Source organism: Lolium rigidum, chromosome 1, assembly GCF_022539505.1.
Source record: "Lolium rigidum isolate FL_2022 chromosome 1, APGP_CSIRO_Lrig_0.1, whole genome shotgun sequence".
In the NCBI taxonomy this organism is placed as follows: domain Eukaryota; kingdom Viridiplantae; phylum Streptophyta; class Magnoliopsida; order Poales; family Poaceae; genus Lolium; species Lolium rigidum.
In genome coordinates this window covers 107011492-107039181 of record NC_061508.1, presented here as the reverse complement: position 1 = coordinate 107039181, position 27690 = coordinate 107011492, and the positions used below count along the sequence as shown (strand labels likewise).

Sequence of the window (27690 nt, the reverse complement as noted above, 5' to 3'; positions counted from 1 at the left end):
TCATGCTCATGCTCATGCTCATTATCTTGTATATGTTTGTTTGAATTCATTTATGCTTGTTTATACAGTATATATGAAGTGAATATGTATGAAGCTCCATTTGATAGAAGCAGATATTGCATTTATTTGTGCTGATATGAAGCAGATATTACATATTTAAGTATATATGAAGCTTTTGTGCAGTTCTCTATATGAAGCAAATATTAAACTTGAAGTGAATATGAAAATATGAAGCTTTTGTGCAATTCTCTATATGCTGTACCAATGCTACTGCCCATATATAATGAATTCATGTTAGTTAAAAACTTGAAGTGGCAGAGAATTCTCTGGTTTTTAATGTTCTCTATTAATGGAAATGAATAAGGTTCTCTGGTTTGAAGTGATAGCTTTCAGAATGTTTTTAATGTACTCTGGTTTTTGTAGTGCTCCAGGTTGTGTAGTGCTCCAGGTTGTAGTGCTCCAGGATTTTTGTAGTGCTCCAGGTTGTAATATTCTCTGGCGAAAAATAAGCTGAAATAGATGCTCCAGGTTAAGAAGGTGATTGTTGTTGTACTGCTCCAGGTTAAAAAAAATATGTTGAAATAGATGCTCCAGGTTTATGTTGGCTTTTGTTTGATGTATTGTAGATGGGCAACTTTGTATGGTGGATATGTTGGATATATGGTGTATATGGTGGATATTTTTGCAGGGATTTCATTGAGTTGCCCATTTCTCCCGAAGCGTTGATTAACTTCCGTTTCGGTTGAGAAATGGGCACTCCTACGTAGAAAAATTAGCAAAGGTCATGCCGAATTTTTTGGTTGACTTTTGTACTAACTTTTTGCCTCTTTTTAATGAAGTGCAAATAAACATGTCGGGCAGCACTTCTAAGCCCAGGAGCCAGACCGAAGAAGCGAGAGAGGCCAACAAGGACTTCTGGGTGGGCTACGAGCGGCCCCGGAAGGCCGCCGCCGAGTCGACCGGTGATGAGGAAGAGGACCGGGATGCCGCCTCCGAGGGAGAGGGCTGGGGGGGGCGCCGACGACATCGACGAGGGCCTGGATGCTGCCTCCGAGGGAGAGGGCCGGGGGGCCGCCGCCGACACCGACGACGAGGACGATAACTGGGACGCCGCCGAGACCGATGAAGAGACCGGTGAAGAGAACGCGGCCAACCGCACGGAAGGTGATAGCGGCGGCAACCCTCAGGAGGGTAAGAAGAAGAGAACGGCGAGGAGGCCAAGGAGGGATCGGAGGCCGCAAGTGCTCGCCAACGTCACCGATGCTGTCACGGTAGTCTCCGAAAGTGGCCTACCGATGGAGCCTGCGTGGGTTGCCAAAGGGTACGGCATGCAACTAGGGTGCATCGTCCGTGAAACCGTGCCGATCCTAACTCAGGACATCAGAAGCAAGGAGAATGCGGCTATCGCCCAATCCCTCCTCCAGAAGCTTCACCAACGATACACGTTCCCGGAGCCATTCAAGGTGGACTCTTTAGCTCTCACGAAGATGAGCACCGCCTTGAGTAGCTGGAAGAACCGGCTGAATAACAAGATCGAGGCCGGTGAAAGCTGTGAGAGGATAAGTAGCAAAGACCCGTCGCTCTCCTTAGAAGACTTTAATGCATTCAAGTCTTACTTAGAGACTGACACTGTTAAAAAATGGACCGCCTGGGGGAAGAAAATGCGGGATTTGAACTTAGGGACCCACCATTGCGGAAGCGGCGGTTACCGAGGAAAACAGCCCACTTGGGACAAGGAGGATGCCGAGATGGTACGTCTGGGGAAAGAAAACCCCTGGCACAAAATCGAGGATGTACAGGCTAGGAACTTTGTCCGGTCCCGCTACTACTTAGACTGGAAGACGGGGAATTTATTACGGATCACAAAGACGTGAAGAATTTCGAGGATAGTACTATATTATTTCGCCATCTATAGGAATGAAGCCAAATGGGCTAACCTTAAGTTCCTTTGTCTGAAGGATGATGAGTTGAAGGCTAGTTGTACGGCTGGCCCGTCGTCCCAGGGGTCGACGGAACCGTGGGACACGCCTTTCAACAGGGCGACGAACAAATACAAGGAGAGGGAGCTGGACAAGCCACCGACGTCGGGTGGCCGTGTGTCCGGCTTTGGCACAAGTATGAAGCTATCCGAGTACTACGGATCGGATGCCAAGACGAGAAAGCTGGAGAGGAGGTCGTCGGCTAAGGATAAATCCGAGGTTCGGGAGCTGAAGAAGAAGGTGGAGTCACTAGAGAAGCTGGTGGCCGAAAAGCTCGTGGAGAACACGGAGATGATGAACAAGTTATTGGACGAGAAGATCCGGCAGATCATCCCCCCTGGGTTGATGGAGGGGTTAGCTGCTTGGAATGCGGGAGGTCAAGTGGGGCCGATACATGTGCCCAGCATCAGCGGCAGCAACTCAAGCTTCCACGTGTCGCCAACGCTGCCGCTCCACCCGACGCCGCAGCTCCAACCGCCGTCGCAGCTCCAACCGCCGCCGCAGCTCCAACTGGTCGCATCGACTCCCCCAACCGCCGCCCTTGTATCGACAGTAGCAGAGATCGACGCCATCCAGAAGGTAAACTCATTAGTTACTCCTTCGCGTCATCTTCTTTAACTATATATGCCTTTCGTGACTGCCATCTCACGATGCCCAACATGGCGCCCCTGACTCAGGATGAACAGTGCATACTTCTGCAAACGGTGGAGCCCGGCGGCAAGTTGGTGGAAGTTGCTAGCGGCCTTGTCATGGCTTCCCGCGTTATGCACGACACTGTATTGGCGGAAAACGTGGTGAAGGTCAAGTTGGTAATGGTAGTGCCGGAGTACCGCTACGCCACCCCCCCCCCTTTCAAACTCCGGGCACAGACGAGGGCGGCGTTTTGTCCCTTGGGGATTGCACCTCATGGCTTGTGAAATGGCCGAAGAACCAGATTCGTCTGGGGGGGGGGGGGGGGTCTTCCGAGTGCTAAGAAAAGCACCGGCGCCACCTCCCCTATCATCCGGCCCAAGATCGCCAGCGCCGACGACACCCTTAAGGAAACGGCGGTTGCCGCCCCCACTACCCTGAAGGAACCGGCGGTCGCCGCCACCACCACACGCCACAAACAGTTGTTGGGAGCGCTACCGCAACGACCGTCGACCAGACGCAAGGTACGCCAAGCGGCGGCATCGCAACCGCCACCACCTAAGGTCCAGGACATGGCGCCACTTGATGGCAACGATGTAGATGATGATGATGACATCGATGCCTACATCAACACTGGCGCCTGCAGCCAAGATATGTACATGCCTCCTATGGATGAACAAGCCTTCCGCACTCACGGCGATCAACTTGGTCGTCCCACTACAGTCACGAAGCAGCGCTTGGTCTTCACGGGTTTTTCTCAAGATACTCCTCCGGAGGCTGGCAATCCAGCTCAAGTCAAGCCTGCTACCGTTTTCAGCCCTAACACGCTGCGTAAGACGATCATCGGGGAGCCACCCAAATCAACCCCAGCAACCTCAGAAGCACCACCAGCACCGACCCCAGCAGCACCCGAAAAACCACCATCAGCACCACCAGCACCCCCAATAGGTCAGGTGAAGAAGGCAAGGAAGAGAGGAGCCAAGAAGGGCACATCTTCGAGCCAGCCTGCTCCTAAGAGGATCCGGGCCGACGACATGGTACCACCTACACCGGATGGCTTGCCCCGGTGTCATGAAGCTGGTAAACCGATACTGCCTCCGGACATGGAACACCTCGCAAGTGGACCAATGCTCCCTTTGCAGCACTCTATTAATTATCTAGAGAGCGTCCTTCTTAAAGAAAAGGATCCAAATTACGCGGTGTTCTCGGTCAAAGTGACGTCCGACCAGAACTTCGTCCATGAAGACCCCGCGGATATCTTCTTCATAGCGTTCGAGGACTTCTTCAATCTATTTCACTCGAAACGGCTCGACTATAACTTGGTCCGCCTATACGCGATCAATCTTCAGATGAAGATCAACAGAGAGAGACCCCGCCACATCGCGGTAGCGGATCCCTACTACATGCGCGATAGCCAGCTCCAAGACGGCTCAAGGACACGGACCAAGGCGGTGCGGTACCTCCAGAACTTCATGCTCATGTACAAAGAGAGCAACACCATTCTTCTGCATGTCTTTCCCGAGTAAGTACACATCCGATCACGGCCATCATAACTTATGCTTTCTTATATATTTTTTCCATTGCCGATCATTTCCAACATTCCATTTCAATTGCATGTGTTGAGCAGGGACAAATACTGCACACTCATCATCCTAGATCCGAAGTGGTCACTAGCCCAGTATTTCGACTCGTCGAGTACGACGATGAAGAAAGACTAGAAGAGAATAAGAGGTGTTCTCGATGAGGCTATCCTTGGCTACTCCAAAAATGGAGGCACCTTCGACAAGAATGGGCAATATATCAGGCCGGACACTAAAAAGCTCGGGTTCAAGCACGTGATCGACTTCCCTTGTATCAAGCAGCCAGCTGGCAGCATTAAGGAGGCCTTCTATGTCCTCCATCACCTTAAAGGGTTTGTCGAGGATGCAGAGATGATGTCTCTGCCACCTAGTAAGCGAGACCCCATTAAAATGTCGAGAGAAATCAATGATGATGATCTTAGAGAAGACTTCCATCGCATCCAAGTAAAGCTCTCGGAAATTATCTTACAAGATGTATCCAACGCATCGGGGCTCTTACACCAACTCAGAGGGTTGTCTAAGAGGGATATCGAAGAACACCTACATAGGCAGGGTGATGGAAGGACGTGGACGACGAAGGACTTGTACAAGCCGTTCCCGGAGCCGCTCAAGAAGACGTCTCGTTGACCGAGGCCGGTGTGCCTAGCATTACTTTGAATCGATGGACAATTTGTACCGTGTTGTAAACTAAACTTGCTTAATTTGCTCGAAACGGTGGTCGTCGTTGTTGGACTTCAATTACTATTGTAGTCGTTATCGTTGAACCATATTACTTCTGTGATACCGATGCTATATATCTTTTAGGTTTATTATTATTTCCTTGATTTAATTCTTGTGAATATGTATGCATGTGAACCCTCTAACTCTTTCCATTGCGTTATATACTAATATGCCTTGTGTCCATAGAGATGACGTACTACGTCGTGTTCGAGGGGCGGGTTCCAGGAGTGTACGAGGAGTGGGAGGAGTGCAAGAAGCAGGTGCACAAGTTCAGCGGCAACTGCTACAAAGGGTACCTGACTAGACACGAGGCGGTTGCCAAGTGGAGGAAGCACCAAGCGAACAAGAGCAAGATGAAGATGAAGACCTTCCTTGTGCTCTCGCTCTTGCTCACCATCGTCGCGGCGGTACTCTATTTCATCCTAGTGTAGGCGGCGGCCGGTGTCACTTCATTTGTATCTAGACATGATGAACTTAATTAATTTGCATGAATTATGAGTTGTATGGAGCTATATGTATAACTCGATCGGGCTCTAAGTAATGTGATGATGATGTGATGATTATATATGTCCATATTATATCTGTCTATATTATATCAGTATATAACCTGTATACTGTGTATAAAACCAGTATAAAACCTGTATAAAACTTGTATAATACACAAGGGAGCACAAAATCGAGTATACCTGTACATTGTTCTGTGGCGCACCAAAACATAATTCAGTGGCGCAGCTCGATCACATGCGCCACAGAACCACTTATTTCTGTGGCGCACCACACACAATGCGCCACAGAAACCTTAATTTTGTGGCGCACGGTCAGGTGCGCCATAGAAACCTTATTTTTGTGGCGACGTTTCTGTGGTGCACCGTCCATGCGCCACAGAATCTCATTTTCGTGCGCCACTGATGAGGATTTTCCTACTAGTGAAGGGCGAAAGCTCCCACAATGCATTATAGAAGAGGGAAATTGGTCCAAATAATAAGGAAAACCGGACCAAAAGACCATACAAACACACACTATAGCATAAGGCACATCGTCTGTGCCAGATACAAGGGCACCTAGACCTAAGATCATAAGCCTCGCCTTGTATCCAACAGAGACAATCTCTCCAAACACACACCAATCTCCTCACAATTGGTGCACCGCCTTGCACCCTCCCAGCATTGGATATCAAGCATTGACCTGAACTAAGGCACGCACAGCCTCAACCACCTGCGGATTGTGTTGCTTCTTGTACATCTTCAGATAATATTGCATCTTCTCGTTCAGGATCTCCTCAGTTGTTTTCCTTTTGCTCTTGACCTTTGGTACCTCCCCACCTAAACTCCGCACCTAGATATTTGATTAATTTGACACCACAAAAATAGAGAGCCTAGATATTCTCTTTCTGGAGTTTGCTAGATCGGCTGGTATTCGGTCGTGCGCATCCATGCTTTTATTCCGACCATTTGGTTCTGGAGGGAACGACGCGAAGCTCTATTCTGTGTTGTGTTGCCATTAGATGACATTATGGTACATGGTGAAATCAGATATCATGAAGGCCGGATTGGAGGACTAGCAATGGAGGTTCGAGTCTCTGTATTGTTGAGGAGCTTGCTTGGTGTTTATGCAAGTGGGAGCGGAAGCACAGGTGAAATTCAGAGTCTTACAAAATCCAAGATCTGGCCTTAACTGGTTGTGCCTTGCAATAGCCTTGTTGAAGGCATTGTTTTGAGAGCGGAGACTATCTTCAGGGCCTAAGATATTTTGATCGGGGACGATGACGCTTGTGCACTGTTGTTTTCTTCTTGGAGGCATCGCTTTTTGGAGAGCCTGGAGTTCAGGTGTTGTCATGGTGGTGGATGTATTGTTGCTGCTACGGCTAGAACACCGTAGCGGGACTTTTTGTTTCTTAGTTTTATTTTTTATTTTTTTGCTAGATTCATCCGTACTACCATTAGGGTATTGCGTAGTTGCAGAGGACGGGTGTAGTTGGTATCTTCTTGATATTAATATATTCTCTTTTATTGAAAAAAATATTCTTTTTCTCCCAATGTATTGTAGAATTTCGAGGAGCCTCACAACTTCAATCTCACAAGTTATCTGAATTCAAATAGACATGTCGCAATTCCCTTGCCGTGCAGGCAAAACTGACTAGTTACTCCAAACTGCAATTAACACACTGAAAGGAAAGGCTTCAGATAGCAACATGCAGAAAAATCAGACTAGAAGAGAAGACTAGAGGTCCAGTTCTTGATCTGCAATGGGACCTTAGCTCCTGTATTCCCCAACTAGCTTGACAGTTTCATTCACAGCCATTGGAGGCACGATGAATGGATTGCTCTTGCTCACAGCGCTGGCCCTCTGCTGCCTCGTGGTTAGCACCAGGGAGATATCTGCATGCATCACCACAGAGAGGGACGCACTAGCTGCCTTCAATGGCAGCATCAGTGATCCTGATGGGAGGTTGCGCTCATGGCAAGGAGAGAACTGCTGCAACTGGGGCGGTGTGAGCTGCAGCAAGAAGACTGGCCATGTCGTCAAGTTGGACCTTGGTGAGTACTCTCTCAAAGGCGAGATCAATCCATCTTTGGCCGGTTTGACCAGATTGGTGCATCTCAACATTAGCCATAGTGATTTCGGTGGGGTGCCCATCCCAGAGTTCATATGCTCTTTCAATATGTTGAAGTATCTTGATCTGTCGCATGCCGGTTTTAGCGGGACGGCTCCTCAGCAACTTGGTAATTTATCCAGGCTCAGCTATCTTGACCTAGGCTCATTCGGAGGTTCTGCGATCACTGTTGACAGCTTCCATTGGGTTTCAAAGCTAACTTTCCTGAGGTATCTCGACCTCAGTTGGTTGTATCTTGCTGCTTCGTCGGACTGGCTGCAAGCAGTGAACATGCTTCCGTTGCTCGAAGTGCTTCGCTTGAACGATGCCAGTCTTCCAGCCACCGACCTGAATTCTGTTTCTCATGTCAACTTCACTGCCCTTAAGCTACTTCATCTCCAGAGCAATAACTTGAATTCTTCCTTGCCGAATTGGATCAAGAAGCTAACTGCTCTTTCAGAGCTGGACATGACTAGCTGCGGACTTTCAGGAATGATTCCAGATGAGCTTGGCAAACTGACATCACTTGAGCTCATGAGACTAGGGGACAATAAGTTGAAAGGAGAAATACCAAGGTCAGCTAGTATGTTGTGCAACTTGGTTCAAATCAATTTGTCTCAGAACAGGTTGTCAGGAGATATCGCAGAAGCAGCAATGAACCTGTTTCCCTGCATGAAGTGGTTGCAGATCCTTGACCTTGCTGGTAACAACTTTATTGGGAATCTATCTGGCTGGCTTGAGGGTATGCCAAGTTTAAGAGTTCTAGATCTCAGCGGGAACACGCTATCTGGAGTTGTGCCAACCAGTATTGGTAACTTATCGAGGTTGACATACTTCGACATTTCCTTTAATACATTTAATGGCACACTATCAGAACTCCACTTTGCAAATTTATCAAGATTGGATAATTTAGATTTGGCATCAAATTCTCTGAAGATTGCATTCAAACAAAGCTGGGTGCCACCCTTTCAGCTGGTAAATCTAGGGTTGCATGATTGCCTACTAGGACCAAAGTTTCCAACATGGCTGCAATCACAAACTAGGATTGAGATGATTGATCTAGGTGGTGCAGGAATCAGGGGTGCATTACCTGACTGGATCTGGAATTTCTCTTCGTCAATCACTAGCTTAAATGTCTCAGCAAACAGCATCACTGGAAAGTTGCCTGCAAGCTTGGAGCAATCAAAAATGCTGACAACTCTGATCATGAGGGCTAACCAACTTGAGGGTAGCGTTCCTATTTTGCCAACTAGTATTCAGAAGTTGGACCTATCTCACAACAACTTGTTAGGCTTATTACCACAGAGGTTTGGAAACAAAGAATTGTATTACTTGTCGCTGTCACACAATTATATTAGTGGAGTAATCACAACTGATTTATGCAACATGATATCAGTGGAACTGATAGACCTATCTAATAATAATCTTTCAGGGGAGCTTCCCAATTGTTGGCTTAAGAATTCGAAACTGCTTGCCATAGACTTCTCGAGCAATAACTTCTGGGGAGAAGTACCAGCCACAGTGGGTTCTCTAAGTTCTCTTATGTCACTGCATCTCAGCAAGAACAGCTTATCTGGAATGTTGCCCACCTCATTGCAGTCATGTAACATGTTGATGTTTCTTGATCTTGCAGAGAATAATTTGTCAGGAAGCATACCGAAATGGATAGGTGACAATCTACAATCTCTTATACTTGTGAGTTTAGGGTCCAATGAGTTTTCCGGTGAAATACCTGAAGAACTGTCCAAACTTCCTGCTCTTCATTACTTGGATCTTTCTAACAACAAGCTATCTGGCCCTGTACCACGTTTCTTGGGAAATTTAACAGCCTTACACATTGCAGATCCAGACTGGGGAACATCGCCTTTCCTTCCTTTTAAGGTTTACGGTGTTGGCACTGCTTACGTTTCTATGTACACAGATACCTTGGAGGTAATGATCCAAGGTCAGAGACTTATTTATGAGAAGACTTTATACGCTATTAAGGGAATTGATCTCTCAGCAAACCTATTAACTGGTGAGATTCCCAGTGAAATAGGATTTTTATCTCGCATATATGGATTGAATCTGTCAAGGAACCACATTCGAGGAAGTATTCCTGATACACTGGGAAACATTACGGATTTAGAGTCACTTGATCTATCATGGAACGAACTATCAGGTCCGATTCCTCACAGTTTGACATCACTAACATATTTGAGCTTTCTGAATCTGTCCTACAATGATCTCTCAGGAATGATACCATCAGGAAATCAACTTGACACTTTAGATGGAGAAGCATTCTTGGGCAATGCGAATCTTTGTGGACCTCAACTTTCCAGAATTTGTGTACCGGAGAGTAACAGGCACCGACACCGCAAACATCAGCTCAGGTTTGACACGTTGACATGCCTATTTACACTGCTGGGGTTTGCGTTTGGAATCTCCGCTGTTTCCACCACCATGATATGCAGCACGGCCACAAGGAAGGCCTACTTTCAGTTCACAGACAGGGCACTCAACAAGTTGCACACTGCAGTTGAGACGAAGCTTATTGCCAACAGGATGTCAGCAGGAAGAGAACCCTCCTTGGCAATACAGAGTCGGGACTCTGTCACTTGCTATGAATTGGAGCCACCTTCCACTGCTATTATCTAAGGCGCCTTGTAATATGAATGGATAGTTTGGACCAGCCATATGCTATTTTCTGAGAATAAATTCAGTTTGAATTGCTAAAATATTAGTATTTGTGATAATGCTCATGATTGCAAACAGAGTTGTATAATATTTGCAAATGTACTTGTATAATACAGCAGTTTCAATAAACCTTGCATTGCCACGGATTGCGGCCCACCTATACCCGCTTTAGAATTGCAGTATAAAATTGGGGGAGAAATTGCAACACCTACCAGAAATACTTGCCGGCGGACGAGGGCGGCGGGGGAGGACGCAGCCGCCGTTTCGTGATGGGGCGGGGCCCAGAGAGACGCGGCCGTCGTCGATCGAGGCGCATCTGAGCGGCGTGGAGGAGTCGCCCGTCCGCCGACGGCGGAAGGGGAACGAGCACGGAGCTGGTTATGTTAGAAGTTCATAACAACCGAGGCATGAGTTCAAGGCTAATGAATTCATAGCTGGGATTGAAATTCCTGTTCACGTAAAACTGGTAGAGTCGCCAGCCTCGCCAATGGAATTCACACGTTCCGCTAGAGCAAGCATCTTCAACAGATGCCTAAAAAATCCGCACGCTAAAAATATTTTACAGCATTATTTTTGTTGTATTTGGACGCACGGTTAGACGCGCTAAAATGCAGCGTGGAGCAAGCAACGCTTTATCAGACAGTGTAAAATAGAGCTCCACAAATTTGTGTGTTCAAAACATGTGCCACAACCAAATCCCTAAATTTTGCAAAACAAACCTTATAACTTTTTTTTGGGGAAAAAGCAATAAAGTCCTCTACTACTACGTCTGTTTCACGCACGCGAGGAGTATATCGATCGGGGTCGGAGCACGGGTTGCGCGCGGTGTGCAGACAAGGGCGAGCTCAGGGATGGCGGAGCCGGACGAGCGCTGGGGCTTTCCCTGGTCACCGCACGCATCGTGGTCAACACCTACTCTATGCCGCTAACCCGTCCAACGCCTCCACCAGAAGACCATCTCCAGCTGTCTATTCCATCGAGCATGAGCCTCCCCTGATGGGTTTGTTGTATATAAAACAAAAAATTCATACGGTTGCAACCATTAAATGCACCAAGACCAAGTTAATGAGAAGATATAGTAATATTAGTTTGTCAAGAAACCCTCTCGTTTAGGGTTTCCCTGCTCCGGAGGCGACTGCGCCACCATGAGATTGATCGTGCTGACCCCAGAGTCGGGGTGATCTTGGTTCTCGTCTAAGCCTTCGCTACCTCCCCTTCCCCTCGACCATGTCTTCCCCCATCGTGTCCGCCTCTATGTGTTTCGTCCTTGCCTGTGATCTAGGGTTTTGAAGTTCTCGCCTGGCCATGGAGAGAACTGGTGCGGCGGCGACTGACAAGGGACCGGGGGTTTCTGCACCCTCGTCCGATTCCATGGCGCCATTGAGCGCCTCTGCTTCTGCTAGCAAAGGTACAACAGGGAACATTGATGACATGTTCAGGCATCTAGAGCTGAACGAAGATGAACTCGATGATGTTGTTATTAGCGCTGAGGACGCAACCGAATACCAGCAAGCTGCTCGCTGGCTTGCTATTGGCAGGGTCCATACAAATCGATCCTTCAGATCCTTCAGCGCAGATGCTCTGTTTGAGAAGATGAAAGTTGTTTGGAACCTATCTCGAGACCCAATCTGCCGCGAAGCTGGTGAAAATCTCTTCATCTTTTAGATGCACTGCTTGGGCGACTGGAAGAAGGTAGTCCACCAAGGTCCGTGGACCTTTCGTGGTTGGGGTGTCCTCATTGAAGATTATGATGGTTTGAGTGATCCAGAGACTTTTCTGTTTGGAGGCATCCATGTTTGGGCGCAAATCCATGATATCCCAGAGTTGTATCGGAAGCAAGAGGTTCTGGATGACCTCACGCGTCATGTTGGAAAATTGAGAGAAGTTCAGATGTTTCCTAAGCTATTCTTTGAAGGTAATTATGCTCGCTTTCGGGTGTGTATTTATATCACTAGGCCTCTAATGAGATTTGTGTCCCTAACACTGCCGGAGGGCAAGAGACGACTGCCAGTGAAGTATGAGAAAATTCCGTTTTTCTATAAACGTTGCGGCCTCCTAGGACATGACCATGAGGAATGTGGTGACGGTGTTTGGTCAGAGAAACAACTACAATATGGCACTTGGATGTTGGCGGTTCGTAGAGCAAGTCAGCCTACCCCAGCCCCTCGACGTTTTGCCCCACGATCTCAGCGTGGGGGTTTTGTAGGAAGAAGCTCGACGACAAGCGGAGGCTCAAATAAGCGTTCATCGGATGATGCTGATCTAGATGATGTTGATGCCCTAAAAGATACTGCTAACAGCCCAATCAAGCCAGGTGCTGGTACTATGCAAGAGGTTACGAGCATGACAAAAATCATGAGGCCAGACGGCAGCTAGATATGGATTTAGATATCAACGACGGCAAAGCTGCAATGGACACAGATCTATCTACCGGGGAAAATATAATACCCCCGCCTCCCCCACCATATGTGAAAACCAAGGACATAACAAAAGTAAGGAAAACCACTTCTCTTGACAACAACAATGATACTTTGGCAACATCGGCGGCTCCCCTCGAGGGTGACCGCCGGGCCCAATGAGTCTTCTAGAATGGAACAGCCGGGGAGGGGCACCCGCGACTGTTCAAGAACTGGTCACATTTGTCCAGACTTATAAGCCCAGTTTGGTCTTTCTTTGCGATACCAGACAATCGAAGGAACGTGTGAAGAATCTGCGTCTACGTATTGGTATGAAGAATTGCTTTCATGTTAAAGGAGAGGGCTCTGGTGGCGGCATTGCCCTTTACTCCCTGGAGGGGATCACGGTTGACATTCTCTCGTGCAGCAAGCGGTATATTGATGCTCATATCAGCGGGGGTCCGTATGAAACTCAATGGCGAGGAACGTTCGTGTATGGGGAACCCAAGGCTAGCGATCGTCATTTTATGTGGGATAAACTGAGACAGATCAAGCCTAGTTCCACCAAACCCTGGCTTATGATCGGCGATTTCAATGAAGCTATGTGGCAAGAGGAGCATTTTTACAAAATCAGAAGATCTGAGAGATTGATGCTCGATTTTCGGGAGGTCCTCTCTCACTGTGACTTACACGATGTTGGTTTTATGGGCACTCCTTGGACATGGGATAATAAACAGAAGGGTGATCGTAATGTTAAAGTTCGCCTCGGCAGAGCGGTGGCCTCTCCCGAGTGGTCAGCCTTGTTCCCTGACTGCCTAGTTCGTCACTTGACCACCCCAAGATCTGACCATTGCCCCTTACTTCTTACTTTGGAACCTGTTATCCTCAAAAAGCCTGCTCATCCAATTCGCCGTTATGAGATTATGTGGGAGCGGGAACCATCCCTTACAGCCACGGTGGAGGAGGCCTGGTCTCGCAGAGACCCTATCCGTGATCTTGGTGACATCTCTGCATCCATGAAAACGGTGATGAACAACTTATACTCCTGGAAATCAAAGCATTTTGGTAAGGTTAGAAAAGACATTGAAAAGAAAAGGAAATAGATGGAAGATCTTTCTCTGCTAATTGATGATGAAAGTGTGTGTGCAAGGGCGCTGATTGCAAAAGAGATGGAGGAATTATTGTATAGGGAGGAGATGATGTGGTTGCAACGCTCTCGTGTGGCCTGGCTTCAAGAGGGGGATAGGAGCACAAAATATTTCCACCTCCGCGCCTCAAGCAGAAGGAGGAAGAATAGAATCAGTAAACTGAAACGCATGGATGGTACCTGGACTTCGGATGCAAATGAGATGGAGGATATCACCCGTGAATTCTTCCAAGGCCTATATGCTAGAGATGATAACATTGACCCAAGTACTATTACTGCTCTCTTTCGGCATTGTGTTGATGATGAGATGAATGGGAAGCTGTGTGCCCCGTTCACTGAGAAGGAAATCAGCGACGCTTTTCCAAATCGGCCCTTTAAAGGCACCGGGCCCTGACGGTTTTCCTGCTAGATTCATTCAACGGAATTGGGATATTCTCCGTGATGATGTGGTTAGTGCAGTTCAAAATTTCTTCACTGATGGTATCATGCAAGGGAAGGTTAATGATACTGCCATAGTTTTAATCCCAAAGAAAGATAATCCAGAAGAGATCAACGACTTTCAGCCCATTAGCTTGTGCAATGTTATTTTTAAAGTGGTCTCTAAGTGTCTAGTTAATCGCCTGCGCCCTTTATTGCAGGACATCATATCTCCTTCACAAAGTGCGTTTATTCCGGGAAGGCTTATTACGGATAATGCCCTGTGGCTTTTGAGTGCATCCACTCAATACAGACGGGTTCTCCTCCTCGTAAGAATTTTTGTGCGTACAAGTTGGATATGGCTAAGGCTTATGACCGTGTGGATTGGTGGTTTTTGGAAGGGGGTTGGGCTTTCATAGTCAATGGATTCGGTGGGTGATGGCTTGTGTAACCACCGTTCGGTACTCTATTCGCTTTAACGGAAATATGTTGGACCCCTTTACTCCTACATGCGGACTGCGCCAAGGTGATCCTCTTTCACCGTACTTGTTCTTGCTTGTTGCTGACGGTCTGTCGTGTCTGATCCAGCGAGAGGTGGAGAATGGTGCTCTCAACGAGCTGCATCTAAGCAGGAGGGGGCCTGGAGTGTCGCATCTCCTCTTTGCTGATGATAGTCTATTGTTCTTTGAAGGCTCTGTTGGGCCGGCGCAGGTGATTAAAGATATACTTGATAGTTATGAAAGGTGTAATGGACAGTTGGTAAGCCTAGGGAAATGCTCTATTCTCTATGGTGATAAGGTGGCTGCGGACACTCAAGATGAGATTAAAGAGATTCTAAAGTATGAGACCCTATGTTTTGAAGAGAAGTATCTTGGTCTACCTGTTCCAGAGGGGCGGCTAAAAAAGGGTAAACTCCAGGCAACAAAAGATAAATTTTTGAAGAAAGCAAACGACTGGGTGGAAAAGTATATGTCAAGTGCAGCTAAAGAAGTCCTCATTAAGGCGGTCTTGCAATCCCTCCCTACCTATGCGATGGGTGTTTTTAAGTTCCCCGCGGGCCTGACTGAGGAGCTCTCAAAAATTGTACGTGATTTCTGGTGGGGCGATGAGGAGAATCGCCGACAAATGCATTGGATGTCTTGGGAAAAAATGACTAGACCAAAAAGTCAGGGTGGTATCGGTTTCAGAGATCTCCGCATATTCAACCAAGCCTTGTTGGCTCGGCAAGCTTGGAGGTTAATACATTTCCCGGACAGTTTCTGTGCAGGGGTGCTCAAAGCAAAATATTACCCTTCTGGCAATCTTCTTGACACTGCATTTGTACAGAACACCTCCCAATCCTGGCAAGGTGTAATGCACGGACTTGAACTTCTGAAAAGAGGTATAATCTGGAGGATTGGATCCGGCACTCAAGTTAAAATCTTCAGAGACAATTGGTTACCTCGGTTATCTGCTCCCTGTGTATCTATGAGATTAGGTAACAGTCGCCGGCGCCTGAATTTATCCACCCTATTACAAGAACGTGGGACGAACCCCTTGTCTGTTTCTGCTGTCCTCGCCCTGATGCAGACATAATTTTGTCCATTAAACTACCTGCGAGGTTGTGTGAGGATTTCGTCGCCTGGATGCCAGAAAGCAACGGCCTCTTCTCGTTTCGATCTGCCTATAGGCTGGGTATGACTCCCTCCTTTGAAAGACTGAACTCCGGCCAATCAAGTACTGAACCTTCGGGAGATAGGAGCGTCTGGAATGTGGTCTGGAGAGCGAAAGTCCCAAACAAACTAAAAGTTTTTGCCTGGAAACTGCTACGTCTACTCTTGCCGTGTTATCAAATCTCCATCGGCGCATACGGACTGTCGCCCATGTGTGCTCAATATGCGGTAGGGAGGATGAAGATGAGCACCATGCCCTGATCCGTTGTACAATTGCTCGTGCGTTAAGAGAGGAACTTCGAGTTTATTGGCAACTATCGTCAGAAGAAGCCTTTTCCTTTTCAGGGACAGATTGGTTGCTTGTTCTTCTCCAGAACCTCACGGCCGATACAAGAGCAAAAGTGATATTTCTTCTATGGCGAGTGTGGCATCACCGAAATAACATTATTCATGGCGATGGGAAGGCTTCTGTCACTGCATCGATTCCTTTCTTGGTAAATTATCTTGACTCTTTCTCCTCGGCCCCGATCTCACAAGAGGATGCCAAAGGGAAGGCGCCTATCTTACTTACTAGCCCTATACCGCATGAGGTCTCGACTACTCCTAGCACCTGGGCTGCTCCAGGAGTCGGTGAGGTTAAAGCAAATGTTGATGCAGGTTGGGATGCAAACCCAAGAGGGCTGGTATTGGTATTATCATAAGGGATCATGAAGGTGGTGTCATCCTTTCGGAGTGGAAACCGATCCATGATTGCATGTGTGCGGAAGAAGCTGAAGTACATGCGATAATAGCTGGTCTGAAGCACCTCATCGACCTACGGAGATGGCCTGCTTCCTTGGAGTTGGACTGCCTCCGCGTGATCCGAGTTCTAACCTGTTCTGATGTGGACAGATCTATGTCTTGGTGCCTTTATGAATAAGCTATGGATCTCTTAGGGATTTTTAACCACATTACTGTGTCCAGAGTTGGCCGTGATAGTAATAGGGCACCCCATCTAGCTCAGCTTGGTAAGACTGGTGTTTCTGGTGTGTTATGGGGTGCAACACCGATCTGCGCATCAGTCGTTGTTGCATCCGAGTCTACCTTGTAACCATACTCTGTTTTTGTTTCGCGGGCAAGTTTTCAGATGCACTCTTTTCCTTCCAGGGTACCTGTTAAGGGGCTGGAAGGTTTTTAATGAGGCGGGCTTTCTTTGCTTAATATAGTATGGTTTATCTCGAAAAAAAATGCACCAAGACCATATCTAGGAGATGCAAGTAACAGATAATCGTGCTTAAGAGTAACTCACCCTCGAAGACACAAAGCGTTAACGAGAACGGTTCTCGTAGAGGTTCACTTGCCGATATGAAGATCGTGATGAAGACCAGCGTTGCAAATGGGAAGCACTTCCATACTCGATCACACGTATGGCTCGATGACGATCTCAGATCTCTCATTCCAGCGGGGCAGCGGAAGTAGATGATCCAACGGGACACTTCAACTGCACTATGGCATGGTGGTATTGGTGGAGAAACAATTTGATCAGGGCTTCACCCAAACCATAGCTCGTATGGTGGATCAGCGGGAAGAGGGAGAAGAGACCAACCAAAGAGTTAAGAGATGAGTAACTAGAAAGAGCTTCTCTACCCATCTATATATATAAGGAGAGGAGGGCAGCATCCCAAGGGGGCGGCCCCTAGGGGTGGCCCCCACCTCTTCCTTCATTATATGTGGTGCACACTCCACTCACCCACTCAAAAAGTCCCATAATTTATTTAAAACTCCACTAAGAAATGAAGGGTTTTTTCTCCCATAAACTTTTACTTAACATATTTCAATTCATTTAATTAACATTCATCCCCTTGAACTAGTTCGATATCCGGAGAAAATTCTGGCAATTCTCAAAACGGTATGTATGGTGTCCAAACTTTTCTTCGGTGCTCCATATCCACTCAAAAGCGTATACAAAACTTAAGTGTGTTACCCTATGGTTCGCGAATAATGTGGACATGATCGAGACACATCTCCGATCAATAATCATCAGCAGGATCTGGAGATTTATAATGACTCCCACTCATTCAGCGATGAAACTTGTGATCGTATGAACCATAAACATCGTAACCAATTCCTTTTATATTGCGATATTTTACTTGTTTGGGATCCGACCATTGGTATCAACAATACCTAGTTTGATCCCGTTACCGATAAGTACTCTTTACTCGTTCTGTGATATGATTCATATGACCTAGTCACGTGCTTGCAAGCGGTTTCAATATGATATCACTGAGAGGGCCCAAAGTATATATCTCCATCATGAGGATGGACAAATCTCACTCTTAATCCATGAGCCTCAACTAATATTTTTGTAGTACCCAAATCCACCTTTATAGTCACCCTGTCACAGTGCGGCGTTTGATGTCATCAAAATACTCTTCCAGTGTTAGTGATTGACATGATCTCATAGTCATACAGCTACTTCGTATGTGTTTGATATAACAATGTAAACTTAATGATGACTTGATCCCATTGTTGTAAGGTGTGTGTTCATCACATCGTTCTTATTCTTCTAATGACGTGACCATGTTATTAACACCATCTAGGAAACCTTGATCATCGGTTAATCCATGAGCTAGTTAAAAGAGAGGCTTTACTAGAAACTTTTTCTTTTTTATTAAACACACAAGGATTAACGTTTCCGGTTAATACAATTCTAGAATGAGAATAAACATCTATTATAAACATGAAAAAAGATAATAACTATTTTATTATTGCTTCTCAGACATATTCCCTTCACCCCAACCCAGTTAACGACCGTCACCGCCCCAAGCTGCAGCCATGCTCCTCACCTCGCACCCAAGACGTAGCTCTCTAATGCCACATCCAGCCCAATCATATCAAGTCAATCAACTCCTGGTTACTCCACGTCGGGGTCGAGCTAGTTCTGCAATGGCCTTGGCATCACCTATGCGCCCACCATGGAGGTCGTCGAGATGGTGCCAATCGGCAAGGTCAACAAGAATCTCGTCTCCTGCCCCAGCGCGAGAAATAAGTCAGAAACCAGAGCTCAGGATTAGCAGGACGGGTGAGCGTACGGAACGCGAGGTGAAGGGCGTGGGGGCGGTATCGGCGGAGCCGGCCATTGCGTAGAGCGGGACATGGCCGGGCCAGGATGGCGCAACCAGAGGCGCGGGCGCCGGGCAGGAGAGCTGGACAGCCGGCTGTGCCATAGCGGGAGGAGGCGTCGCGCGCGGATGCTTTCGAGTGGCAGTTGGCCTTCGCGCGTGTGGGATTTGATTTTCCAGGACACGGTAGATGGGTGGTATTTTTAGCGCATTGGATACCGCTTTTTAGGGCATGCGCTAAATTTTATAGCATGTGCTCTATTTTACAGCCTCTATTGGAGCTCTTTTTGTTGTCTCTCGCTCCCAAAACGATGGTATTTTAAGCGCGTGGCGCTTTTTGGACGCTTGTTGAAGATGCTCTAAAGCATGTGCAGCGTTTAGGTCCAACCACATGTTTCTAGGAAAATAATTGGATATACTCAGACCCAGAAGGGAAAAATAACTGGTTACCATATGTACAACCAAGCAAGAGGTGCCTTGCACCAGTAGAGAAAAAAGTCTATAGGCAGTCTACGAAACAGTGGGGGGGGGGGGTGTCTCTCTTCGGTGCAAAAAATCACAAACAACCAAATAAACCGTAAAAAATGGCCCATGGCTAGTTTGCAACGGACTGACACCCATGAAACCTACGCACATGGAGCCCTAAAATCGGCATAGGCTATCAAACAGCGCCCTACATACATTTGGCATAATTTCTTGCTCATGGAATTGGATGTTCGAATCAAAAAGGACACCCAATTGCAATTCATATATTGTGAATTGTATGATTTTAAGATTTCTCATAAGGCCCTAACACGAGAGATGGATCCAACTGGCCTTCAAATGCAGATAAAGTGGGTTGTGCCCAGCCTTGAGGAACAAGATGCCAGATCCGGTCTCAACAATGGGTCACATCCTACTTCGAGTATGCCAACGAGGATTCTAGATTAGGTATAATTGATCATCTGTGCTGATTTCTTCTATCAGAACATAATATGTAGGTGGTTCCTTCACTCACGCTATTCTTGGCTAAACAAACACTAGTCGATGCAGCGGAACGATGGTATCAATGTGCGTGATATGACAAACAAATCTTACTTCTCCGGTAGACCCTAAGAGAACAAAACGTACAATATATACTTAAGAATTAAGACTTAACAACGGAGCATATAACTTGAGCAGCCTTGAACCCTATATGTAGGCTATTGATCAACGACAAATCTACCCATGGGTAATACCCAAGAACAAACGATCTTTTGATATCTAACTACTTTCTTAAAAATATGGCCTCCCTCGGTCTGTTCAGAATGCAGCATCTTTTTCCCCGAGTACCTCAGGTAATACATTTCAAGATTTTTCGTGAAATTCCTGCGTTCCAAATAGGTCGTCGAAGTAGTCGGACCTCGTTCAATTGCCACAGCTCTCGGACCACCCGCCAATCCACTGGTTGGGGGCAGAGATGGTCCGTTTCATTTTCAGGTTGGATTGTTGTGCAGCACCAGCAGCAGCTTGGTGTTGCAGCTGCAGCTGCTGGGCTTGCAGTTGCAGAGGGTGCAGCAGTGGCTGCTGGTGGTGAGGGCGCATCTGCATCATCGGCGGTATTGCCGCCTGGCTCTGGATGTGGAACATTGGCTGGTTCCCTCCAAACGAGTGCGGCGGGGGCGGGCCCATGAAGTTCATCCCTCCCACGTTGCTGCCCATCTGGCCCGTCGCCATCTTCAGGCGCTGGAGCTCTGATTTCAGGGCGTCGTTCAGAGCTGCAGCAAAAACAGCAGATGGTAAGTCTTTGATGAAAACACAGAGCTGCAGAGAAACTATATTTCGTTCTTTTACATGATATATAGAGCGCCACTCAAGATGTGTTAGAAGCTGTACCATCTTGTAAATGGACTTGTTGCTCCACATTCTGCAGGCGCATCTTCAGTTCACTGTTCTCAGTAGACAACCCAGCAGTGTCTCTCTGTTTATTTATTATGTGACAAGAGGAGCATGGTTAGATATCTGAAGTGATGCACAGTTCATAAAATCATAATTAGCACATCCTCAGTAAATACAGAAATAGAAAAAAAATGGCCAATTGCATCAGATCAGGCAAATTGTTTCTCCCCCCTTCGCTGTTAGCCATAACAGTGGGGGACTAGGGGTGCATGACCGCTAGCTAGCAGCAGCTAACAAGAAGGATGAAACAAAATAACAGAGACATGGAAATAATATCGTTCTCTACAAGTTGAAAGTAACTGAATGACATGCTTACATAATAGAAAACTTACTACACAGTGTAAATTATTTAAATTTACATGAGGAAATGCATGATCCACATAAAAAACACCAAAGGATAGAGTATTATTCTGTTTATATTGTTTAGTTAGTTCCTCGTTCTTATACTGTCTAAAAAAGCTTACATCTGCTGATCAAAAGAGATAGATCGAGATTTTCTTCCCCCCATTTGAAAACATGCATATTGAGACAACATGAGTAAATAAATTCAAGAGTGGCAGTTCTTACATGTAGAAGTGCCAACTGGGTTGACAATGTCGTTGCTTCTGCATGTAGCGTTTGCACCTTCCGCTCAAGTTCAGAAATATATCGCATCTTCCTTTCTTTCGATCTCGCTGCTGATTGTCTATTGGCCCAAATCCTATCACATGAATTATGATAGCTTAGAAGTAAATATAGACAATTAATCACATTTCAAGCAAAGATCTATAGTTAGTTGCCATATCCCAGGAAAAGATTTGCTTGTTCTTCAGATCACATCTTGTTTTGTCCAAAAGGTTTGCCTTGGGAAAAATTCCCCTTAAACTCACACCAATTGGAAAAACATAGCAGAAAGATGTTGTAGTTAACGGATAGTTCTAATTGTCAGTCGATAATAGGGGCAGAGCGCACACGTTGAGTTCTTGATAAAATGTCAACTTCAGGTCTTCAGGTGACATTCCATCAATTGCAATTCATCAACTTTAATCCCCTCATACAATTGTTTGTACTGTTCTGTGTATTTTCTTTTGTGTACTACATTTCAGATCGACTATATTCTGTTCATCCATATAACAGATGCAACTATATACTTGGATAAGAAGATCGCAATGGAACAGTATAGGATGGAAATTAAATTCATATAAACAATGAGTATCCTTGCAGATGGAATTTCCAAGAACAAGAAGCAAACCTCTTTGCCTTCTTTGGGTCGACAAGGGCTAGTTCTGCGAGCTTCGCGTTCGACATTGCCTTCTTGGCATCCACCGTCGACATCCCTTCCGTCGCCGGCGTCCCGAGCAGCTGCTCCGCGTCGAAAGAGCTCGACGCGTCCATGGAATGGCTGTGGTGATGCCGCGGCCTCGGCCCCGCCGAGGCGCAGGACGACCCCGTCTCCGACGCCTCGCGCAGCTGCGCGTTGAACTTCTCGGTGTCGAGGAACATCGAGAAGAGCTCCTCCTCGTTCTCGTCCGACAGCGACGGCCCGTCGCCGCAGGCGCCGGGGACGCCGAGGTCAAGGTCGTCGGGGAGGCCGATGATCTCTGAATGCGCGCGGCGGTGGCCGAGGCTGCGCGCAGGGGAGTCCGGCATGTGGCTGATGTCACTCTCCGGAGGTTCCTCCGTCGGCGGCGACAGCGAGAGCGAGGGTTTCGGAGGCAGGACATTGCAGCCGCCACCACCACCGCTCTGAACCGGAGGCCTGCCCATCTCCAGGCTCCGGCAATCTCCTTATAGATTAGTACGCGCTTCCGCAGTATCTTGGTCGAATGTTCTTCTTGGATCAAAGGGTTGGGAAAATGTGGTCAATAATTGTGGGGAAGCAAAGGAAATTCAGAAGGCACCGCAAGAACGACAAAGATCTAAAATAAACTTTCAAAATCGCAACATTTTTTCTGGGACTAATCACGCGGGGAATAACAACCACCTTCGCAATTCAAATGAAAAGAGAAGAAAGAAATTCCCTATTTTTTTAGCCTATCGTTCTGTTCATCGATTTGGAGATTCGCGTGCTCCTATTTTTCGGATGAGAAACAGTGGATAGAATGGTCCCCGGAAAATCGCAGGGACACACTCATATAGGGGTTCTATTTATAAACGGATAAATACAAGGGAAATTCCCGTTTACCTCGTGGAAATTATGAGGTCAATGAAGGACCGGAGAAGAGTGGTACAATGTAAAAACATGACACAACCCATTTTATTTGCACATAGTATAAGTTTATCATTTTCTAGAGATATAAGTTTATAACTTTTTCTACTTCAGACACGTTTTAGGAGTATGGATGTTGGATGGTCGAAGAAAAGGTTATGTTAAAGGGCAATGCATAAACATTTACCATTTGTAACATGGGCATTTTCTGGAAAGTATTAAGTTTTATATGGACAAAATGTACGGTGATACAAAAACATGAGTATGTCTACAAAAATATATTCTAGATTTTTTTTTGTTAATTGGTATGTACTAAATAAAGAGAGGGCATTATTTATTTTAATGGAGAGAACATTAATCTGTTTACATCAGGTTTATGCTATGCTACTAATTAAGTATTCTTTGAAGGTGGTGAAGATACCTATAGATTAAGACATCGACTCTAATATAGACATTTAGTTCTGAATAAATTCTACACATCACTTTTTCGAAAAAGTCTGCACTAAAAAATACACTTGTAGAAGTTTTTGAAAAAAAAAATCATTTTTCATGTTGCATGGCTTCGAAGTAATATTGTGTTTTAATTAAAAATTTACAAACATTGTTGTATTTATGCTTTATAGGCTTGAGTTTTTCCGTAATGTTCGAAACTTAAGGTGTGAATTGGTCGGTTCATGTCACTGATATAGATATGGGCATATACCATATGGCCATCGTATTCAAAGCAACAAAGATGTGTACATGAAAACTGAGTGGAGTCTTGAATAGAGAAGAGCCAGCTGCAAAACTCACATTATCAAATTTGGTTTTCGACAAGAATTGACTAGACAGTTTTCGCAATTGGCTTCCATGTATAGTCGTAATTATGTCTCTCTCATTTCCGGTCATCTTTCAGTTGTCTTATCCTACCGAACCCCTAATCCAAAGAAGGGGCACATAATATATGTCACATCATAAGAATGCCTTAATGTCGTCAGGTAAGAAGGTTAGACAAGGTAGGAGCCCTCATAATGTATTAAGAAAATGAAGCAATTTTTATTGTGATGGTAGAAGTAATGGTTGGGAGCAACAAATCATGTTAATTATGTAACATGGTGTTCAAGTTGGGCTGAAAACATAAGTTTATGCAAACAACATATGCACAATAACAAAATAAAAACACAAGTGAGTGATGAAGAATGTTTGAGAAAGTTGCAATGACTATGCACGCATAGATGAACACAGTACTAGATTAGGTGAGTAATAAATAGAGTTAATTGTAATACTATAAGGGTATATTACTCGTGATTTTGATAATTAATGAAAATCTCTATAAATTAATGTTTTAATTGAGTTTTTATACAAAGGAATACTCCATAGATAATTAATGCTTATAGTCTATGTGTTGGATTCAAGTGTGAATGCCATGAAGATAAATATATACCTTGAGTATTGGAATCGAGATCATCGATTTGAAGAGAAGAGTATTATACGATCAGATCTTGAGAGTTTTATTCCAATTGAGGAATTCAAGATATGGCTCTATGCTAGTGTCATGATAGACTCATTATTTCGGCTATGATTGACACTAAGTTTAGAGAAGATAATCAAATAAAGAGTTCTTTATGTACCCCCAAGACGTTATGATAGAGCATGACGAGATACTACAAGGTTGAACAAAACTAAGAATACTAATTGGATTCAAGTTGATCAACTCATGTAGCATAAAGAATGTACCGTATGATATCAAGTGATCTTCTGATATGGTAAACTTTGCCAATTATTCTTCATGAATAAACCCACTATATATGTGCCTTTGTGTTTTCTATGTGGGTTAGGTATCTTTTCATGGAATGCATCAATAGTAAGATCTCATGTAGCCCATGACGACATCAAGTGATGATTTTCATCAAGGTTGAGAAGGACAAGTTCAAGATAATCATCTCGAGAAGATCGTATGCTTGAAACTTGCCATCCATTTAGTGATAATGGACATGTGAAGACATGCTTTAATGAAGTTGTCCCATAGTGGTGTATGGGGTGAAAATTATGGGTCTTCACGAAGCAACAACAATCAAGTGAAACATTCTGGCTTAGATGAAGTTTGAATCGTTGTCAATTGCCATCAATATCGAGTAGGATACTCAAGGAAAATGTATGGCTTTGCAAGGTTTTTCTTTTACCGGTCACAAGATGGTTGTTGGAATAATGGGTTATAGGATAGACAGCCTCACTATCAAGTGGGGCTTTCGGCTGGGTAAGTTGATAACATCGTATTAGGGAGCTTAATCCTTTACATACTTTGCATTATCTTATTCTTTTTTTTTGCTTTTCTCTGTGAGGTTCTTCAACTTGTAGCTAGCTTTTCAACAAGCACAAATTCATCGAAAACGGAATTTGTATGCTCCTTCTATTACATTTTTGAGTTTGGACTTTTTATCGGTTCTTCATGTAGAGAAGTTTCACCTCTAAATTCATGTAAAAATATCCCTTTTGTTGGGTTCTATTTATCATTATCATTCCAAAATAAATTGGTTTAATCCTAGAGTCTGGGAGCATAGTTAAAAGGACAAAATACGTTTTGGGAAGCCTCAGCGAAATCGGCGAACAAACCGGCGGTGTCGGACTCCCCGCCGAAGTAGTGTGTTGGGCTGCCTTTCGGTTTGGCGCAGGCCGTGGCGCAAGCCCGCCGGTTTGGAGTAGGCCGTGGCGCAAGCCCGTCCCATCAAAACATTTTGGTCCAGGTGTCGGCGTCGGCCCGACATGCCGATCAGTTCAGCCGCCAGCCTTGTGCGCCAGTGTGTGTGCTCCAACGAATGAACCCGCGTGATGTCTAGTCGCCGGTCAGGCCGTCGTAGGGTCTGTCATTTCGAACTTTTTGCTGGACTGGCTTGTAGAGATTCCCCAAACGACTAGTTTTTCTAGATTGGACTATATAATGCCTTTCTTCTTCCTTGAGAAGTTAAGATCAACTATTTGAACTCTCTCTCTACTCCATTATTGAACCTCCAAATCTTGTTTCCTCTCCCATCCTTCCTATGATTTTTTGCATCTCCTTGAGGGGTTTGGAAGAGGAGACCTAGGTCTACAATCTCCACCAATTAATTCCACCTCTAAGTGAGGGAAACTCTTGGGATCTAGATCTTGGATTCAATGTTTGATTTCCTCCATTGTTCTTCCTCTCTAATTCCTCCCTAGCACTTGTTGCTTTGATGAGTTTTGAGTGTGAAGGATTTGACCTTTGATATTCTTTCTTTGCATCCTAGCATAGTGTTGATGTCTCCATTACGATTAGTTTGAGTGGAAGACTGTGAGTTGTTGCTCTTGGAGGGTCACCTCCTAGTTGGCTTGGCGGTTGGTGCTCCGGTGACCTCTTCGTGAAAGATTGTGAAGAGGCTTGAGCTTCTCCTTCGAGGAGCTTGTGAAGTGGTTGTAAATGTTGCCATCTTTATAGTGGAGGAAAAGATAGCCTTAAGAAAAGGGTATTTGTTCTTCGTGGAATTGGTTGGAGAAGAAGGCGAGCCTTCATGAGTTCAGGATACCTTCGTGGTAACTTGCATCTCTCCGACATGATGTACCTCACTTCGTGTGAGGGAACAATTGAATACATCTTCGTCTCCTCGTGTCTCGGTTATTCTATACCTGACTTAACTTTCTTGTTATAGCCTCCATGCTTGAAGTACTTATATCTTAATTAGCACTCGTGCTACATACTACCTTAGGACTAATTTAATCGACGTACTCTCAGCCTAGCTCCCGTGTCGTAAGTACTACCTCTAGCGTCAATTAAATTCGTCCGGAGGGAGTATATCTTATATCTATCTTGCTTAGATCTAGTTGTTGTTTGTGCACTTAATTGAGTCTGCTTATTTAAGTTTTATGCTTGTAAAATAAACGTTAGTTTAATTTCACATTCTTACAAAGCTAAATCCATAATTATTTTTTAAAATCCTATTCACACCCCTCTAGGCGATATCTCGTTCTTTTAAATAATAAGATGAATGTGTGAAGCATCTTGTTCTTATGAGTATGATTTTTATTCTAATCGAGCAACAAACCAAAATCACTGATCCAAAGGTTGGAAAGAGAACACAATTGGCTAAAGTATATGTTTGATTGAAATTCTACAAAATATTTTCAAATATAACGACCATGGTTTTCCGTTTGTGTGTGCCTACGTACATATATGATGCAAATACAATATTTACTTATGGGTCATATATTGAGTTATTCGAGCAATAGTTGGAACAGGAAGAAAGAAATGGAAGATAAAAAACTAGAACTCACTTGATCTTTAAATATAGGTCACCTGCCCGCACAATCAAATTTTAAATTTTAAATAATACTATACAAAAACAGATTGTTCAAGAAAATTACTTTGTTGTTCAATAATGCTCACTTTGTTTCAAATTAATTGACTCAAATGTTTCTAGATACGAATGTATGTATACACATTTTAATGTGTAGATACACATTTTAACATGTAGATACATGCGAATATAGACAAATCTGTGTCAATTAATTCGGAAGGAGAGAGTACTATTTTAAAATACCATCATTTATATTCTTCAAACAAGTACATCCATGCAAAATATAATCACCAAAGTAGTGTAATAGAAACAATCTGTAAAATATTAAAAATAAAAAATCTGGGTACATCCGTGGGAGCTCCTTCACTGATGGAGGACGGCAGTGGGAGGTGGAGGTTGGTAGGT

At 45.1% G+C, this 27690-nt stretch overlaps 2 protein-coding genes across 3 annotated transcripts; one reads left to right on the top strand and one right to left on the bottom strand.

The window, feature by feature from the left end:
- The first annotated feature begins 7183 nt into the window (after nucleotides 1–7183).
- LOC124647378 (receptor-like protein EIX2) lies at nucleotides 7184–9285 on the top strand. Of its 2 annotated transcripts, XR_006986418.1 has the most exons (3): nucleotides 7184–8809; nucleotides 8935–9023; nucleotides 9136–9154. XR_006986418.1 is itself a non-coding variant. In XM_047187360.1 (2 exons), exons 1-2 carry the CDS (start codon nucleotides 7221–7223, stop codon nucleotides 9169–9171), a joined length of 1839 nt encoding a protein of 612 aa, XP_047043316.1. In that variant the 5' UTR covers nucleotides 7184–7220; the 3' UTR covers nucleotides 9172–9285. The 2 variants fall into 2 exon arrangements, 1 of the variants encoding a protein (XP_047043316.1); XM_047187360.1 differs by having other exon boundaries at nucleotides 7184–9023; nucleotides 9136–9285.
- Nucleotides 9286–20070: 10785 nt separating this feature from the next.
- LOC124679267 (transcription factor RF2a-like) lies at nucleotides 20071–22554 on the bottom strand. Its single transcript, XM_047215064.1, has 4 exons — nucleotides 22040–22554; nucleotides 21376–21508; nucleotides 20746–20830; nucleotides 20071–20627 (listed from the first exon to the last, which is right to left on the bottom strand). The coding sequence occupies exons 1-4, from the start codon at nucleotides 22552–22554 to the stop codon at nucleotides 20278–20280; spliced, it is 1083 nt and encodes a 360-aa protein (XP_047071020.1). The 3' UTR covers nucleotides 20071–20277.
- Between the last annotated feature and the right edge of the window lie 5136 nt (nucleotides 22555–27690).